The 19422-nt window shown below is 40.5% G+C and overlaps 1 protein-coding gene across 10 annotated transcripts in view; it reads left to right on the top strand.

Moving 5' to 3' along the window:
- Positions 1–19422, top strand: part of HIVEP1 (HIVEP zinc finger 1) — a 131859-nt gene that overhangs the window by 42010 nt on the left and 70427 nt on the right. The window contains exons 1-2 of one of the 10 annotated variants that reach the window (XM_051799128.1): positions 242–437; positions 666–813. The exons of 5 other annotated variants lie outside the window; for them this stretch is intronic. In XM_051799128.1, coding sequence (XP_051655088.1) covers positions 774–813 — 40 coding nt within the window. In that variant the 5' untranslated portion in view covers positions 242–437; positions 666–773. Of the gene's footprint in view, positions 1–241; positions 438–665; positions 814–9660; positions 9819–19422 lie in introns of those variants that run through there. 4 more of the 10 variants (XM_051799129.1, XM_051799133.1, XM_051799126.1 and 1 more) reach the window with 4 other exon arrangements.

The following is a 19422-nucleotide window of genomic DNA, read 5'->3' as shown; positions in this document are numbered from 1 at the left end:
AGGGGAAGGAAAAACGAAAAAAAAAAAAAATATAAAAACCCTCAAACCAACCAAGCTACACACCCCAAGGCGAACAAAACCCCCAAACTGAAGAGCCCCGGGGAGCCCCGGGGCCCGCAGGCTGCTCGGGGCTCTCCCGCGGGGTCCCGGCCTGCCGGCAGGGCCGGGCGCGCTCCTCTTGCGTAAGCGGCGGCCCCGCCGCCTTCCCGCTGGCTGCCGTTGCCATGGCGAGATAGCGGGGGAGGATTCCTGGGATCCTTTAACCGGGGGAGAGAGAGAGATTACGTCTTAACCCGGCACTCCGCTGCGCCTAACGTGATGTGTCAGGGTCGCCCAGGTGTCCCGGGGGAGGGTGACCTGGCGGGCGGCCCCGCACTGTTGCAGGCATCGTTTTAAATAAAATAAAGCTGGGGAGGGAGTCGGGGGTGGCTCTTGGGGTAAGAGGATTAGATGCGCTCGCATGGGGGCTAGGATGAGGAAAATATCGCAAGGCTTGAGGGAAGTGGGTTTGAGGAATTGGCCTCAATGGAAATGGGAGGCATCCGTGTTTATGAACATTCCTAGTGCCTGCTGAGAACTGCCTGGCAAGTGCTAGAAGGGGATTCTTTTTATCTTCATCTGCATATTTTATTATCACGGTTAGTTGTCCGTGTTTTATTTGTAAGCTGTGCACAATAAACACATCCTGAGAATCTCTAAGCAGCGACTCCAAATATCACCCCTATGCTGATATTGAGCCTAGATCAAATCACTGACAGATGTCTTTTACGTGAATGGAAGGAATGACAGAAGAAGGCATCACTGTCTGCTTGGGTAAGTTTTCTTTCCGTTATCTTTAATTATTATTAGTGTTTTACACTGTCTCTTCCTTAGTGCCAGAACGGGAGCAGTCAACACTGGTGGGGTCTTCTTGTGCTTTTGATCTTCTTGCTACTCTTTGCCTGCTGGAATTCCTGGAAGCAGATGAGAATTCACTGAGCCCTGTCACTGTGTTCTCTTGTCATTGCAAGGATGTCATTAGTGCAGGCAAAAACTTTATAAATTCTGATATTCGATTTTAAGTTTGGAAAAGATGATGTCTGGTCTAGAAGAGAGTATGAAAAATACTGGGCTGCAAATTACTGTGTTGTAAACATGCTTCTTAAGAGAAAAACTCTGCCTGGGTTAATAATAATATCCGTTGCCAGAAAACAGATGTGTGTGGGGAAAAAAAAAATCTTAAGTGAATTTAACATTCTTAAACAGTTTTACAGCAGTGGGATAAGAAATGTGTTAGAATGTAAGAGAGTACACTACTGGGAAATGAGCTTGCATTACACCCACAGAGCATTTACTGTACATTAGTTATAACCCTGTTGTTTTTGTTGCCTGCAATTAATTGAGTAATTTCTTCCATGACTGAAACTGCAGGTTAAGCATGTTTGCTTTGAAAGCCAGTCTTCTGAATCAAGACGGCTTTTACACTTACCGTATTAACAAGCTCTTGCAAAGTGCATTTTGTGCACTATGGTTATGAATTCCTGAAAGGTATTGGTGGGGGTTAATTCACTGTTCCATAAACAGCCAGTAACAGCTTTTGATTGTACTGGAATTGCTCTAAAATAGTTATTAGCTTCAAGGCTATAATAATGTTTTGCAAATATTATTTGTATGAAAAAGACAGAAATGGACTATAAGAACTTTAAAGCATTGAATTGAGGACACTGTTGTATACATAGGCAAAGCTGTAGTGTAGCTTTACCAGTGGGTTTTACAGCTGTGATGAGATCTGTATTTCCCAGTTGTACTTAGAACCCAACAAATTCATAACCAAACCAGTTTCCCAGAAGCCAAGTATGAAGACATTTGAGAAGGGGATTGTTGCTTTAGTTAGCAAAGCTTACCTGCTACCTTATGTTGCATGCACGCTGATATTCTAAAGATGCAGAAGTCAGAGCTGGCATCACATGAAGGTGAACAGTACAGTTGTACTGAACCGTGGGAGTGCAGGGGCAGTACGGGGAGCCAGGAGCTGGGGTTTATTGCAGCAAGGTTATACTGCAGTTCAGCTCACTCCAGGTGGTGCAGGAAGGAGCTGAGAACCAGCTTCTGAGTGCCCGAGTCCTTTGGCTGGGAAACAGGGGTGCCTGGAGGGCAGCAGATATGCCTGCAACCATTTCTGGTGGCTTCTGGTTTTGAAACTTCCCATGGGGAATTTGCTAGATACTTCTGTTGTTGAAGTGTTTATTTAGCAAAGCAGGCCTGGTACCTGTTGAAGCAGCCTGCAGAACTATCAATGTTGTCTTTGGGTATGAGCAATTGTTGTTTGCTCAGAGAACTGGAAGTCTTTGGATATGAGAACTTTGCTTATTTTTAGACATCCTTGGTTGCCCCTGGACTAACTTACAGCTGTTCTTTTCAGGAACTGGAAGTATTGCTTCTGCTGTATTTCTAGAAGTAAAGAGTACAGTGAGGGGTTTTTTTTGTATAATTCAGCTGGTTTTGCATGTGATTGTTCATATTGACAGCTCCTTTCCAAGAGATGAAGTAGCTTATGTTTTGGTTGTTTCAGCTACAGGGATTTGTCTCTTGTTTATTTTAAAATGCAGTATTGTTCTGCATCACCAGCAGTTATTTATTTAGGCTTCTAAGGGAGACACATGACTTGGCATTAGCCTTTCTTTTCCTCCCATCTCCCCTGACCCCAAAGTAGTTCAGCCTGAAACTTGATAAATTAATCACAGTTACCTTGGCAAAATTATAAACAAATGAAGATGGATGAAGCTTGACCTTAAAATTATTTTGGCTGGGCATATGCAGCTGAAAACATTAATTGCTGTTTTCGCAGCTACCTTTGACAGTGTAGGGTTTCAGTAAATGTTTCCTCCTTGAAGGAAGTGAGACATGCCATGTCATCTGCTTCACTTCTGGAGCCTTCCTGAAGTTCCCTGGATTTATGAGTCATCTTAATAGATGTTGTGTAGAAATGCCTTTCAGATATTTTCACTTCCCTGACATGGAACTAGTGTCAGTTTACTTCCGTATCTTTATTTCGGTATATGTATGCTTGTCACAGGGAATTACGTGTTTGGGCACCATTTAAAAGTGGCAGACCTTTACTACAGTCAATACAATTATAATGGAATTAATGACATTTTAAATTAAGAAGAATTTTTGCTCCTTTGTCTGTTATTCACTATGATTTGATTATAAACCCCAGCAGTGCTGATGGCCCTGGAGTTGATAGATGACAGGACACGGTACGTACTGGAGTATCAGCTATTAATGTTGCTTCATCCAGTCCTGTTTTTATTGTGAAAAGACATTGAGAAGGTGCCTATAACTCAACCATGAAGTTTATTTAGAGGGAGACTCCAGAAGAACATCCAAGCACAAAACTTTCCGTTAATATATTTGGAAGTCTTTTTGTGATAATAAGTCTAACAGTACAAGTTTTTGTAGGGTATTTTACCAAAAGTGATGCTAAACTGTCCCCAGGTTGCCTTTCATCTAGAAAGTGGGTAGTACAGGGAGATGAAGGAGCAGGAATAAGACTTTTGGATCTTATCAAAGATCATTCTGCTGGCCCAGCCAGAGGTGAAATGTCAGGTGGGAGGTGGAGATGGTTTCAAAACCCACATGGGTTTCTCTTGATGGGGTCTAAGTGCCCATTTGAGACACTGTACAGGTGTACCATACTGTTTCAGTCTTTTCTGTTTGGGTTTTGTATGCTATAAAGTATATGGTCATAAACCAGTTCAAGCTGAGCACAGGAAGATTTTATTCTGGTTGAACATCTGTGCTTTATTATACGTCTTTATCATCGTGGGTTTATTACTTAATAATAAGTTTTATCTTTAAAGATCATTTTCTAAAAGATTGAAACGGGTATTACCTCACCTAGGAGTTATGAGTGTGATTGTTGGGAGCAGCTGGAAGTTGAGTTAGATGAATGCTGTTTTAATTGGCAGGAGTTCTACCTTCAGTTTCTGTGGGAAAATTAATTAGTTAAAACTCATCACCAATGTAATTAGAAAATTTTCAACTATATTATGAAGATTCTTGGTTTTAAAATTAATTGCTACAAGTTGGAAGAAGAGGCTACTTTCTAACTAATTTTGCATTGGCCATACAATAATTGGTTTACATTGTATTTCAGAGATTCATACAGAATTCAGTTGTGTTTTTGGAGAAGGATTTTAGCTGTAGCTTTGTGTGGGCCCACTCTGAGAGAATCCTATAGGGTCTGATTTTCAGAAAGCCCCTTGCTGAAAATTGGGCTAGTTTAAGAGAATTGTGTTTGGGTGCTTTGACTCACTGGCTGTTTTTGAAGTCTTCAGTCTCACTATTTAGTACTACCTGTCAGAATGTGCAAGAGAGGTTTATGGCCACCCATGTCTGCAATAGCCATATGTAATGAGGCACTGACACAGGTTGCCCAGGGAAGCTGTGGATGCCCCATCCCTGAAAGTGTTCAAGACCAGGTTGGATGGGACTTTGAACACCCTGGTCTAGTGAAAGTTGTCCCAGGCCACGGCAGGGGGGTGGAACTAAATGATCTTTAAAGCCTCTTCCAACCCAGACCATCCTATGATTCTATGAAACAGCAGCAAATCAAGCTGCCTTTAAATTTTTGTGTGTCATTGGAACAGACACCAATAAATGAGAAGATATGCTCAGGGGGACATCTAAGGGGCTAATTCTAGAGTATGTTGTGTGTAAGTAGTTGACAATAAGATATCTATGTATCACTGTAAGACTTCATGTATGCAGCCACTGTGCTCCTTAGAAATATAATCTTTCCAATAAAATATATTTTTCCCTCTGGCATCATCTTCTTGTCACGTTCCATCCTTGGAGCATGGAAATGTTTTGTGGTCTGGAGCTATAAGGCACAAAGCAAGGTTGTAGTGGGCGCCAGTACCAAACTCACATATCCCATGACAAGTTCCTTAACCCTGAGACCAGACTCCCTCATGGTAAGTAATTCCCTATGGTGTTTCACCCTCGCCTCTTCATCATCATCCCACATATTCTCTGCCTCCCCATCAATGAGCCATGTGGTCAAAAGCAAGAATCCCCTTCCCTTTTCTCGCTTGCCATAGGAGAGGGAATTTTATGCTGCTGGTAGGCGTCTTGCTGCCTGGTTTTTTTTATTGCTCTGTGCCTGGATGCTTTCCAAGGCAGTCAGTCCTTACTTTCATCTACGCCCTGGGATTCCACAGGTGTGACAGAGAAGTGAACCTTTGTGTGAGATTTGGCTGGTTTGCAGAGGTGCTTGCCACGGGGAATTGGAAGTCATAACAAGGGAGTTCCCACGGATAGGTGGGATGTTGTGGGGTTGTGCCAGGAAGTTTTGGTTTCCTAAGAAAATTGAAAGATGAAATTCTGGTTCTCCTAAAGTCCTTTGGAGCTTTATAGTCAGCCTGAGCATGGTCTGAATGCTTTTCATTGCTCTTAAGGCGTTTAAGTTCAGAGCTTGGTCTCTTTATCCGATGTCCTCTGTTGGAAGTGTTTTGGTGGGGCAGTCAAATACTCACCTGAGTTTGGAACATGGGATTGGGGAAGGCATATCAGCTGCACCTAATTTATTCCCTGTGAGATATTCAGCTGTTCCTGCCTACCATTGTAGGGGACACATGGAAAAGACAAGCATTTTGAGATCCATACTTGTTTGTAGCTTTACAATGGCTACAGTGTTGTTAGTGCAAAAAGCAAAACATATCCCTATTGAAATTACTTAAAACAGGAGTATTTTCAGAATGAATCCCTATAATGAGGTAGTAAATTTTGTTTATAGATTGGAACAAGCAATAGATATTAAATCCACACTTAAAAATGTGTGCCAAACCATTCCTTGTGGGTATGTCAGATGACCTTCAGATTTACACTCTACTCAAACATCTGCAATTAAAGCTCATTGAAATTAGATTCATAGGTCATTGTTGACATTATTTTTAGAAGTATGACTTTGTTTTCCTTTATAACTTGTATTTAATGGGAAAAAACAACAAAAACTAAAATGTCAGAAAACTCAAAGAGGCCAACCCCCACCTGGCTACAGGTAGTTGTAGAGAGTGAGGAGGTCTCCCCTGAGCCTCCTCTTCTCCAGGCTGAACAACCCCAGCTCCCTCAGCCTCTCCTCATAGGGCTTGTGCTTGAGTCCCTTCACCAGCCTTGTTGCCCTCCTCTGGACCTGCTCCAGGACCTCAGCATCCTTCCTGAACTGAGGGGCCCAGAACTGGACACAGTAGTCAAGGTGTGGCCTCACCAGTGCTGAGTACAGGGGAAGAATCACTTCCTTGGACCTACTGGCCACACTGTTCCTGATCCAGACCAGGATGCCATTGGCCTTCTTGGCCACCTGGGCACACTGCTGGCTCATGTTCAGCTTCCTGTCAATCCAAACTCCCAGGTCCCTTTCTGCCTGGCTGCTCTCCAGCCACTCTGTCCCCAGCCTGTAGCGCTGCAGGGGGTTGTTGTGGCCAAAGTGCAGGACCCGGCACTTGTTGAACCTCATCCTGTTGGAATGAGCCCAACTCTCCAGCCTATCCACGTCCCTCTGCAGAGCCCTCCTGCCTTCCAGCTGATCAACACTCCCCCCCAACTTAGTGTCATGTGCAAATGTATTGAATTTGGCTTTTCAAGTTCTGCATGGCTTCTAATTTAAATTAATAATAAACTTGAAAGAAAGATTTGGATAAATTTTTGTTGTTGTTGTTGTTTTATTTTTTAAGAAAATATGAAACTTGCCATTCTAGAAAATATTTTATAATGTAAATTTGCTGAATTTCTGGCAGAAAAGTTGTTTTCGGCACGTTTCCTCTGACAACATCTTCTTGTCATCCGCAAGGGAGCCTACAATTTTTCTGGGGAAGATATATGTCAGCTCAATGTAGGCCACTCCAAGCTATAGCAAATTAGTCAAACTGCTGTAGCCAAATAATGATAGCTGTGTCCTTAGGTAGTATTAGAATGGGAGAAATGGCCATTGCATTTAGAATTTCAAAACAGTGGAATGTCCTAATGCGAATCTCATTATTGACTGGTATTAGGAAGTCTCTGTGTACCTTAACAGTGCGTTCCTCAATCATGATGTGTTTCAGGTTGTTTTGCCCTGATTTCATGGATATGTATTACTTGTTTTGGAGATAAATGTGAGGATAATGTGCCATATAATGCATTTTAATCTCCAGTTGACATTTAATGTCAACCTGTTTTCTTAAAACCTGGTTTTTATAGGGGGAATTTTACAGGAGAGCATATGGATTGATATGCTTGATCTGCTTCTTGTTACACAGGATTTGCAGTATAATACTTAAAGCCCCTTTGATAATACAGTGCAGAGATTTTTACTGGCCTGTACAAGATATTTCCAAAATGTGTTTGCTAGTGCAGTTTACTGAAGCCTTCAGGTTTTCCTTGGCATTATGCCTTGAGGAAGCTTTACTGTTCCACTGTTTGTTTTCAAGTTTTACTTCTTAAATATAAATTAGATGTAGTATAGAGCAAAAATTTGTACATTAATATGGCCAGCCATCTCAAATCTGAGCTAGAATTGAAATATTACAAATAAAAGTTTGGGTTGCTCTGGCTAAGTCTTGTTGAATTGTGTGAGATGGGGTGTATCATTTCCCGCTGCGTATCTTCAGCAATCAGCAGTGTAACAACGGGCTGATTGGTTATTTACTTTTTATTTTCTCTCCCATAGATCTTATGTCAACAGCATTCAAGCAGAGTGTAGCATGGTTATTTTCACTGTATCTTTGTTGGTTGCATAGATCAAAACGCAAACAGTTTTACAGAAGTTGCGTTTTTATATCCTGGCAACTTCTTATTTGTCCTTGTTCCTATTAAAATGTTTAATTTCCCTGAGACAGCTTGACCTTTTCCTTCCACTTGAAATAATGACAAGGGCAAATATTTGTCAACATCCTTTCAACTTGATGTCGGTATCTTGGAGGTATCTGCAGCTGAGGTGGTGGCCAGTGGTGGGAATGCCCCTCTCTGCCTCCATCTCTGCAGCAGTCCTAGTGGTGATGTGCAGCTGCCAGGGTATCACCACCAGCCCCAAGGGCCACCTAGAGAGCTTGGCTTACCCACCCACCCTTCCAAAGCCCTGGGTGGCTGGGGAAGGACATGAAGAGCAGGCTGCAGGTCAGTTATCTTCCTTTCTCCTGGCATGACACTGCGTTATTCCAGACCTCTTAGCTGTATTCAGGTGTAAGGTAGTGACAAATCAAGGAAATTTTAGAGTACCTCCAAACCCAGTATATCTGTGAAGTTCCTCTATTTTGCTTTGTATTAAATGATTAAAAATGGTGTTTAGGGTGAATGAATGATACCTGAACAGACTCAGTGACTTTGTCAGGATGTTTAGGACCTTGAGCAGAGGTATGGATTTTGGGAACCTGTAATGCTTGTGAAATAGAATCAGTATTCAGAACCTGTAATGCTTGTGAAATAGAATCAGTATTTTTTAAGAGTGTATATATAAGTTAAACTTCTTGGGAGAAGGGGACTAACTGGTTTTTTTTCTCCCTTTTATATGTGTCTAGCACACTGCTCATTATATGGAGTCCTAATCCTTCACTGGCAGATGGTGGTATGAATACCAGTGATTTCTCCTTGTCTCCTTCAGACCTGTATGATTAAAAACCTACCTATGTGACTAAAATCCTGCATCAGCATCAAAGTGATTTGGATTCCTTCATGCTTTTAGCTACCAAGGTTGCCAGTTAAAAAGACTTATTCCTGCTTACATGATCAGAGATCTCTGTTGCACTCTGCCTGGCACAGACCTACTGATGATGGATGTGACTGGTACCTACACAGAATGTGTTCCCAAAGGGAAGCTTTCCACAGTGTTGAATGTCCTTTAGCTGAAGACTTGTTCAGGAGGGAGAAAGTATTTTAAAGAAACTGGCAGGTACAAATCCTTATAATAAGGCTCCTGTGGTCTGTGCATGTGCTGCCTGACAGACCTGCATTTGGTTTCACTGGTGGCCTTTCAAATGCAGGGTTAGATTTCTTAGATGTCACTGCAGGTAAGCAATCCCAGTTATCTCCCCACACAAAGTCTCTTTGCCTTTTCATGGGCACATACTCTCTTGATTGTTCATATCCTGTGCTTTGCTGTGGTCTTTCTCTTGCAAAATGAGTTGAAGTGTTTAATTTAGGAAGAACAGGGTCACATATTGCATGCTGCTGCAAAATGGTGGTGGGGCTTGCTGGCGTAGGTAGCTGTCTTCTGTGGCTTTGGGAGGAATGTTCAGCAGATACTTCATGACCTTCTGTAGGAGGAAAAAGGTGCACAGGTGACAATGGAGGAGGTTCTTGTGAATGTCGAGGTCTCTTGCAAGTCTGGATATCAGCCTACGTTCCAGTATATAGGGAGAGAGTTGCACTAACAAGAAATTAATGTCTCCTTTATTTGGAAACTGAAGGTCTTGGTGCACCACATTCAGAGTGCTTCTGTGGTTTCACTTCCAGACTTAAGTCTGAATAAACAAATATGTTCCAACTGGAAAGGAACTGATTTTTCTTTAAAAAAAAAAAACACCTTGGAGTGCCTTGGGTGTGTTGGGTAATTGTGTACTCAAGAAACGCACTTACATAAGTGAAGACACTCCTGTAACCCTCGCCTGCCAGGAAGGCAGGCGCTGCAGAAAATCTTCCTCATCTCAAAGGAACTCCAGTAGGTGCAAAAACGGGGAAGAACCTTTATCCTTTGCACTGTATTTATTCACAAACAGAAGTTGTCTTTGGCATGGCTGCTTGGCACCAATGGATCCCTGGTTTTTATCCTGTGGAGCTGCTTTTTCTTGTTGGTGTTGCGGGTAAGTTTCCTTTTCTAACGTGGGAGAGGTGGGTATTTTCCATAGTTTTTCACAAGGCTTCGCCACCGCTGGTTGAAACAGCCCAGCAAAGCACCTTCTGGAGGGAGGATAGGAGTCAGAAACAAATGTGGAGGGAGGTAGAGGCAGCATGCAGCAGAGCACGGTGTGTAGGATATCGGTCTGGGTTTCCTAGTTCAGTAAAGAAGACCCACGCAGATTGTGAGGGACTTTTTACAAGGGCATGTAGCGACAGGACAGAGGATAATGCCTTTAAACTGAAAAAGAGTGGGTGGTAAATTAGATATAAAGAAGAAATTCTTTACTGTGAGGGTGGTGAGACACTGGAAAAGGTTGCCCAGAGAGGTGGTAGATGCCCCATCCCAGGGAACAGCCAAGGTCAGGTTGGACAGGGCTCTGAGTAAGCTGATCTAGTTGAAGATGTCCCTGCTCTTTGCAGGGGATTGGACTAGATGACCTTTGAAGGTCCTTTCCAACCCAAACTATTCTATGATTCCAAATCCTAAACAGTGGGCAGTGATGTCCAGATCTACCTCTCATGCTTAACAGTGTGCATTTAGGAGAGTTCTAAAAGAAGGACACTTTCTGAGCAAAACTAGGCTATACTGTACTTACTAAATAGGCACATTTTCCATTAATATAGTTTATAAAATGTACAAACAGGTCTTACTGTTTGCTTACATTGCTTACGGTACAAATGTCAAATCTAAATGCATGTGAAACTTTATTTCATATGTTTATTTCAAATGTAATTGGATTTTACTGTGAAAACATTTCATGAGTTAAGTTTGAGATGTGTGACAGAACAGCAAAGATATTTAATACTTTGCTTAATTTAGAAAAATGACCTTTCAGAGAAAAAAACTGTGCTTGTCAAAAATATACTGATGAATTAATTTCTTGTGATGCCAGTGTAATAGTTGACTTTTGAGAGCAACCTTATAGATAATGAGTTTTATTTTTATCTTAGATCTGTCTGATTGTAGTGCTTCTCGCAAATCAAGTCACTTTACTGACTTTTAAAGCTATAAATAAATAGCAAAATTTGGAAGCAAAAAAAACCCAACTAAAAAAACCAACCAAAAAAACCAACCCAAAAAACCCCAGCAAAATTAAACCAATTCAGAACAACGCAGATCTGACTGATCAGTGGGGATGGATACCTGGGATTTTAAACAATATGGCATTGTAAGATCAGTACCCCCTTTCACCACCACCCACTCCCCATCCCTACACCACCCTTGCAATACTATCTAGAAATACCATAATTTTATTCAGCTTTTAAATGTCCCTAGTAGAAATGTGATAGCAATGGTATTTGCATTAGGAAAAATGAGATTTGTTCCCACAGATTAAGTCAATGACTTTTAATTTGTAAAAATCTGCAAGGAATTTGAAAGCCACTTTAGTACTTCTTGTAGGTTTCTGACTGCTTAAATTGATTTATGTTTAGAACCTAATCTTGCTCACTTTGACAAAGCTGGCAACTTCAGTGGGTTTATTTGTGCAGATAGAGTGAGAAAGATTCAGCTTTTGATATAAATACTTTAGCTTTCTGGTTTCTGAGAACTGTTTTCTTACAGTTAATTATGCATCCTTAAGAATGTGTACATTCATACGCATATGTAGAGGGAGAGATGGCAGCTTAGTTTGCAAACTATTAAGCTTCGTTTTTCCTATCAATGTTTTTAATTTTAGTTTGAGTCAAAACAATCTCCAAAATGTTAAGATAGACTCAGGTCACAAGAGTTAAGAGTCAGGTCACATATATTGTCACATGTAGCATCATATACTGTATATAGGTACCTATTACTGTAACATCAGTATGTTTCAATATATTACTTGAAAACTTTTTACTGGCTTGGTTCAAAGTGGTCCTTTGAGGTTCATTTCGGCAGGGACAGATGTTAAAACAGGAGGTTTGTTTTCTTGTAGGCCATTAGCATAGCTGTTGGGAGTTAGGGCAGGTGGAGGGGAGAGTGCAGAAGATGACTTAGCATGGACAGGCTTGGGAACGGGTTTGTGGAAGCTAAAAAATTGCAAAACCAAAATTCCTTTCTGTGCTTGAATTAAATTGAGATGATTTTAAATAAAGTGGTGCCAACTTCAAACAGCTTACAAGTTTAAAAGTTGGTGTTGTTTAAAAGAAATACTGAAGGGTCAGTGGTCAGGGTCAGGCGTGCTTCTGACTAGAACTGAAGTGCCTGTATCGGCAAACGAGAATGTGAGTTAGGCAGTCTAAAAGGTTGCGATTTGGGTGAAATGCAACAGGAAGGCTAAAATGCATGATAAAACCACATGGCGTTAGCTTGATCAATAAATTTTAGCAGTATTTTAATTTTTCTTGTGTTAGAAATGTCATCTTAGTTGTTTGGATTGAGTATCACATTTGCTGAAAATACGGTTAGCTGCAAGCTGCTGTTGAAAATAGCAAAGGCCCTTTTGCTGTTTGATTGCTGTGGTTTTGATGGAGTTGGTTAGTAGCGAGTCACCATCATGTTTTGAAGGTTACAGTCAGGTCACTCTGAACTAGGCTTGGCTGAGCATTTTTGGTAATATTGCAAATAAACTCCAGCTTCGCAGCGGCAAACTTACTGTAATTCTATGGTGATCTCCTTTTGGGTGGTAAGTTTCTTAGAATAGCTTTAGTTATTGTTGGAACAGAGGCAAGTTTAAAGGGTATTGCATGCATGTAATGGTATTTCATCTCAAGCAAAACAAAGGATGTCAGTTTCTAAAGCAACCAGAATTATTTTTAACTCTTTCCTTATTTCTTTAAAACAAACTCAGAGTGATTCATCAGGATCCTGTCTTGAAGTGGCCCCTGCAAAGTGTTTTCAAGGGAGAGTAACAAGTGGTTCAGTGGGCAATTTTGCAAGAACCATCTGTGGACTAAGGTGTTTTGGGGGGGGGGGTTAACCTTTAAAGCAGTGCAATTAGCAGGTGGGTGGTATTCTGAAAATCGCATCTGATCTTCCTCCAGAACGTTATCTGTTTACCCTTATCAGGATGTGTTCTTCTTCATAAAGTGTGTGCTGAGATTCCCCAGTATGCAGCTTTAGTGCTTCATGACAAAAACTGAAGAGCTCCTGTCTCATTGTGTTTAAAAGTGTTTCTCAAACAGAATAGATCAATTAATTCATTTGCAGTAGGAAAGCTAAATCTTAAACACATGTATTTTAAATATCTGCCTGAAAGCGGGGAGGAAATGAGAGCTGACATAAATTGGTAACACAAAATTGGTGAGATGTTCAGCTCCTAAGTTCCAGTTTGGTCTTTTTTTTCCAGTAATGCTCAATTTGACCTTCCCTATTACATTTATTGTTTAATATACCCTGATTATGTAAAATATTCCTCACCTCTCTGTAAATTAAACTGCTGTAAACTTTTAGACTCTCCTCATTGGGAATCATCTACAGGCTCCTAGGTATTTGTATTGCTTTTTGAACTTTTTCTATTTCTGAACTAGTTATATAATTATTGTCTATACTTTCCCTTAAGCAGCCCAGTATTTTATCTACAAATACTGTCGTGTCCCACAAGGAATTAAAAAAATAAATCAGCAAAGTGCTCAGGAATAAACCTGGTGTGCTATGTGGTTGTTCTCAGAGAGTCATCAAGACCTGCAGGTCACCTCCTCAGTGCCATAAACCAAAACATCATAAATTCAATGTTACGAGTAGTTTAAATAGATATGGGGATTTGACCTATTTCCTTCTTTCTGTATTTCAGTGCTTTGATTATGGCTTTTTGCCTTAGCATTCTTGTAATAGCATTCCAGGTACAAACACTTCTCCATAGCCCACAATTGAGGCTGCTAATGTGCTGGTTGGGTTGCATTGCTCCGGCGATCTTATGAGGAGGCAACTCCTAAGGTGCCATATGATAGACTGTAGTTCAACTGGGAATTAAGCTAGGAAATTAAACTATTTGCATGCTCAGAACTATATCCTTATAATAATTTTAAAACAGTATCTGTTTTTCCAGATTTCAATCTCAATTTTTCAAGGTTTTTTTCATGAGCACCTCTGGGTTTGTCCCTGCTTTTGTGCTAAATTTGGAGTAACGATTTCCAAATCTTTTGTTTACTGTAGCACATGAGGTAATAAAATTGCAGCCACTAACATTTTCAAGATCGTGTACTACGAGTGCAAAAGCGTAAATTTTATCCGGTATATAATTGGTAATTAAGGTCAGATTCTGTTACTGAATCCTATCTTGAGTTGTTAATGAATACTGGTTAAGTATTCAATTTGAACAAAACTTGATTTCTGAAAGTTCTTAAAAATAAAACTGTCAGAGTTTAATATGGTTGGAAGTAGTTACTAAATTGGTTAAATGGAAACTAAGATATTTAAACACCTAAACCATAAACTTCACATGAATGTTGGAGGTGTAGGGTGTGTTGTTGACTTTTGGATGTGACTGATTGTTTTTATTCTTTTTCTCTTTGAAAGTATTATATGCTTAAAATTTATTCTACAGCATGAAAGCCAAGTACGTGACAATCTATACAACATTAGTTAATCTTGTATCAGAATTAACCTGAGATTATTTAGTTTGTAATTATGAATTGTAGCTACAGAAGATGAGAAGCTATACAGAAAGACTGCCAAAGATATGAAAGCATCAGGTCATCTGCTGTAAGAGTATTTATTTTAATTAAATTTAGTCACTGATAAAATATTGTCCAATGTTTTGTTAAAAGGGAAAAGAAATAGAAAATTATGTGTTTAGTGTTTTCCTACTTGCTGTGATTTCTCTTAAGTAGATTCCTCAAAGTATGAACTGATCTATCATTTTCCGAGGAAAGAGGAATCAAAAGAAGCAAATCATTTAAGTGCATCATTTCTACAGTGTAGACACTGTTTATTGGCCTTGTATTGTACTTCATAATTTTCTTCTTTTTTTTCCCATGTACTGTCTTTTATTCTGCCTTTGTTCTCCTGTCTCCTTTCCTTTTCCTTCATCCTCTTCCACACACAGCAAACTATTTGCCTCTACTTTTAAGAACCACAAAGAAAGAGAGAAAAATGGTCTCTGAGCTCTGTGCACACCCTGAGGTCTCCCCCAGGTTGGAGGAAGACTTTGACCTACTGCAGTTCACATGGGGAATAACAGATACGTGCATTTGGTGGATGCCCAACACTCACAGCCTTAAATATCAGCACCAGGTGAATCTGATGGCAGGAGATGGGGTGAGGATAGTCTTGCTGATGTGATTTTTGGCGTAGAAGGGGTTAGTGAGAGAGGAAACTGGAGAGAAGTTGAGGAGCACCAAGCCCAGCCTTGCTTCTGGCTTTTCTGTGCTGGAAAATCCAGTCATTCCAGCAGTTTTGTGTGATGGTCTGTAAAAAGATAAAAGTGGAGAAAAGTCTTAGGGAAGCCACACTTGTTCCTTGGCAGACAATCACTGATTTGTTGGTTTGGTTGAAATGTTCCTGGCGTTTAGTGGGGCTCTTACAAGCATTAGTGAGAAACTGGCCAAACCTTTTCCTTCAACACAACTCCAGGTGCCTAGGTCAGAGAGGCTCAGTGATTTGCTAGTCACCATGAACCTCCTCAAAGAAGAGAAATCAAAGAGCAAGAGAGGTCATCTAGTTGGCCTTGTTCTCTCTCCTCCTTCCCTTCTTTGTGCATGTGAAGATTCCAATGTTATTTTTCTTCTTATTAACCATGCACAATTTTTGCCTCAGTTACCCTTGCTTGGGCAGGAAATTTGGAAAGTTCAAACAGAAGTTTATTTTAGCTGAGCTGTTGAAAAAAAAAAAGAGAAAAATACTTCAGTAAATAGGTAAGACATTTTAAACAGTATATACGGGGGGGGTGTGTGGAAATGCCCTTTAAAATCTGAGTAGTTTGGGAAATTTTTGGCTGTTTCTTAAGTCATTAATTTAAATGCTACCAAGAAAATGTCCGAACAAACCCATTAAAAACAAACACAAAAAGCGGTTTCAGAACATTATATAATGAAATGCGTTTTCATTATTTTAGTCAAGTAGCACATTCTAATTATTTCTTCTCCTACCCACTATATTTTCCAGAAGTCATTGTTCCAACAAAACAAACTAAAAAATATCTTACTGTAAATTAGTGAGTAAAGTTGGATATAAGTCTTTCTACTCTGTTGTGGCACCAAGTTGATGTGTGTGAAATCTTTTTGTTAAAGGCCAAAAAAGCATTATTTGTTTAAAGATTCGCAGTCCCCGGATGCTCACTTCAGCACATCCCTGTTGGAATGAACTCCCTCCAGGCTGAGTTGTTCACTTCCAAACACAGGATGGGATGGTGTGTGCGGCAGCTTGCTGTGGCTTTCTCCTCCATGTTCCTCACCACCCCCTCATCTTCCATCAGACAGCACAAAATTGAGCAGGAATTCTAAATAAAAAAGGAAAAAGCACCTGGGTGATGTTCAGATTGCAGAGTGCCATCATTTTGTAGGTGTATAAGAAACAGCTCGTTAATTATCTTCCTAAGCTTGCATGTACAAAAAGAAGATATCACCGCTGAGCCTAGAAAAAGAGAGGAAGGGGACTAGGTATTGGACTGGCTTAGTTTTTACTTGCTGGGGTTTTTTTTCAAGAATTCATATGAGTTTGCTGTTCCATAGCAATAGGAATTGTACTTCTTGTGGGATGAAGTGAATGTGAGATAATCTATACAATTTTTGCTTCATTTTTCAAAATGCTTTATAGAATATTAATAATACACTTAACTATCTGCATACTACTATATTTGCTTCCTATTCTTTATTTACTAAACAAAACCTTCTCAGCTTCTCGTACTAACTAGCTTTCTTCTGTATAAAAATCAATGAGCTAAATTTGCAGTGTCAACTTTATGGAATACTTTTTTTTAAGAGCTGATTTGTTATCCAAGGGTATCTTGGAGGTAATAAAAAAAAGGGAATGACAGCCTATTTTCTTTTATTTGTTGGGGAGGAATTTATTGTATTTCTTGGAGAGGAGGGGAGAGAGCATTTCGGGGTTTTTTCCTTTAGGTTTGATGCTGATTAACATCCAGGGCAAATAATTTAAGAACCCTCATTACTCCTCCAAGAAAGAGAAGGAAGCAAATTTTGATCAGGAGTTTACTTTGGAGTCGTCATTAAAGATTTCACTATTGTACTTTCACAGCTTTCTCTATAAATTTAGTTCTTTGTCTCTGCTTCCTTTTAGTGGGTTTGTATGATCTGAGCAATTTTGACTTTTTGCAGTGGTCAGGAATGAGGACATTGCTGTCCTTACAGGTGAGCCAGGGTGGGCAGCATGCCTTCAGGTGGGACCAGGAGTGGGGAGCCTGCAGCAGCAGTGGTCCTAGGGCCAGCCTCCCTTCTTGGCTTCCAGGACCAGCTGGAGCAGGCACGGAGGAGGAGAGAGATGAGAGCCAACGGTGGTGGAGACAGGTTTTAACAAGTGTCTTGGGACCAGCACAATCCTGCTCCAAGCAGAAATCTTCTTGGAGAAGAGAAACAGAAGGGAGCTTGAAAATGGCTCATGCAGTTTGCAGGGTAGCTAGGTGAGTGCTTAAAGCCGAGCATAGCCTTAGCAGGCTGGTGTGTGCTTGTGACCAGAAATTATCTCTTCATAATAATGTGAACTAAATCCTTTCGATACCAAACATTTCCCTGACGTGCCTGATTTCCTCCCAGCGTGCCTGCTGATTGGCCCCCTCCTTCCCCAAGTCATACCTTCTGGAATGTCTGGGAAAATTTGGATGATGTAGGGTAATTGTCCCACAACTTCCTTGCTCTGCTTAGGGTCTGCCTATAACTAGGGCATGATCAGTTTCTGGAGAGATGGTTTATCCCCATTTTCACTGTCTTTGACAGGAATGGCACATGGGCTGCAGAACACCCAAGTGCTCAGTGGTGCCGAAACTCAGACCTAGTTTTTGACTCAGGTCTTGAAGGAGAATGGGAGCAGGTAAAGGAAAACAGTAAAATAAGTCACTGAAGTGAGTTATTCACTTAATACGTAGATTTTCCATCCGCAGTTTGTGTTTGCCCTGAGAAAGGAACATGAACTGCCTAGGGCTGTTTTGTTTGTAAGCCTCTTAGAGTGGTTAAGCCTCTGTTCATGGCTGCAGCATGCCGTTAACAAGAAACATATATCTTAGTGACTTGCTTAAGTTTTGTGACTTGCTTAAGTTCTACATCAGCTTGTATTGACTAGTTTTTCAAAGGCATTTTTCATTTTGTTAATCCAGTTTCTGTTGATATTTTTCACTTTAAAGCTGCAGCTAGTAACATTTCATTCAACATGGAAAAAAGTCAGGGCAAAAATAGAAAATTACTGTGGAAAAGTAAGCTTGCAAAGTCCATAGAGCAAGGTTTAGCATAACAAGTTAGTGGTGGACTTTTAGGTTTTTGTTTCTTTAGTGCTAAGACCCACCGATGCCGTTATGACAGCTGGACTTCATTCACACAGCATGTAACACTTAAAACTTATTAAGTTCTCGGAAAAACAAGCGAGCAAAAAATGAGATACCATAGTTAAATTGATGAAAATTTTTGACTTCGCATTTAGTGTTTAGTTATACTAAAGAGGAATTTTGAATTTGAAGGTGTGATTTTGCAACCCTGTTCAAAGGGGATTTACCGAGTAGTGTGAAATGGCAGCTGCCCTTCAGGCTGGAAGAAGCTCTAAACTGTGTGTTAGAGTCAGTCCAATTATAAGGATGCTACATGAAGATGCTCCAGCACTGGCAGGAGCTGGTGAGGAAGGAGTGGGCAGGGTGACTGGAGGTGATGACCCAGAGGCACTTTGTACTTTGATCTGCATGGCGTAGGGATGATGTTGTTGGGACGGGCTGGATTTTAAAGATAGGTTGGAAGTAAGGAGAAGGTTTAAAAGAAGAATGACAGAGTATCGAGTCAACTCTCCCAACATACCCCAAGAGAAAAATCTCTTGTGTGTAAATTTATTGAGAAGCTGATATTTACACATTTTGCAGTCGATATCTGCTCCTTAGCAGACAAACACTGCCTGCTGTTTTACAGTTAATAGAAATGTGCCTCTGTCGATTCCCGTTTGCTTGAGTGATCTGGGAAAAGAGCAGGCATAGTGAATGGCAGTGTTGCCGATTTGATGGAGTTATCCAGGGAGGTAAAGATGAAAATGCAAATGAAAATGCAAAGGATTTCTAAATGACATTAGGTTGCTGTGCAACCGTATTGCAAAATGACAAGTGAAATTCAGTGCAGATAAATGCAAAGTGATGTCCACAGGAAAAATATTCAGACTTTTCATTTAACTTGAGTTGTTAACACTTGGGCATGAGATCTGGGGGTCATATATTTGTGGGGAGAAGTCAACTGTGTACTTGCTAGCTGTCAAAAAACAAACATTAGGAATGTTGATGGCAGTAGTACAGAAAAACTTATCTGTTACAGTAGCATCTGTGGTGTGCCTTCATCACGAACAGTGGGATCAATTCTGATGTCTTCCTCCTGATTGCCTTTCCCTTCTTCACTTCCATCTCCAAAGAGGATAAAATGGCACTGCAAAAGCCGCAGAGGTCATAAGTCTATTGAACAGCTTTTGTGTAAAGAATGATTTAAGTAGATGAGGCCCTGCAGTTTGAA

The sequence above is a fragment of the Manacus candei genome, unplaced genomic scaffold, assembly GCF_025592945.1.
Source record: "Manacus candei isolate 608988 ecotype Guabito, Panama unplaced genomic scaffold, ASM2559294v1 h1tg000049l, whole genome shotgun sequence".
NCBI lineage: Eukaryota > Metazoa > Chordata > Aves > Passeriformes > Pipridae > Manacus > Manacus candei.
Note: the sequence above shows the minus strand (reverse complement) of the source record. Positions and strands in the feature narration are given on the sequence as shown.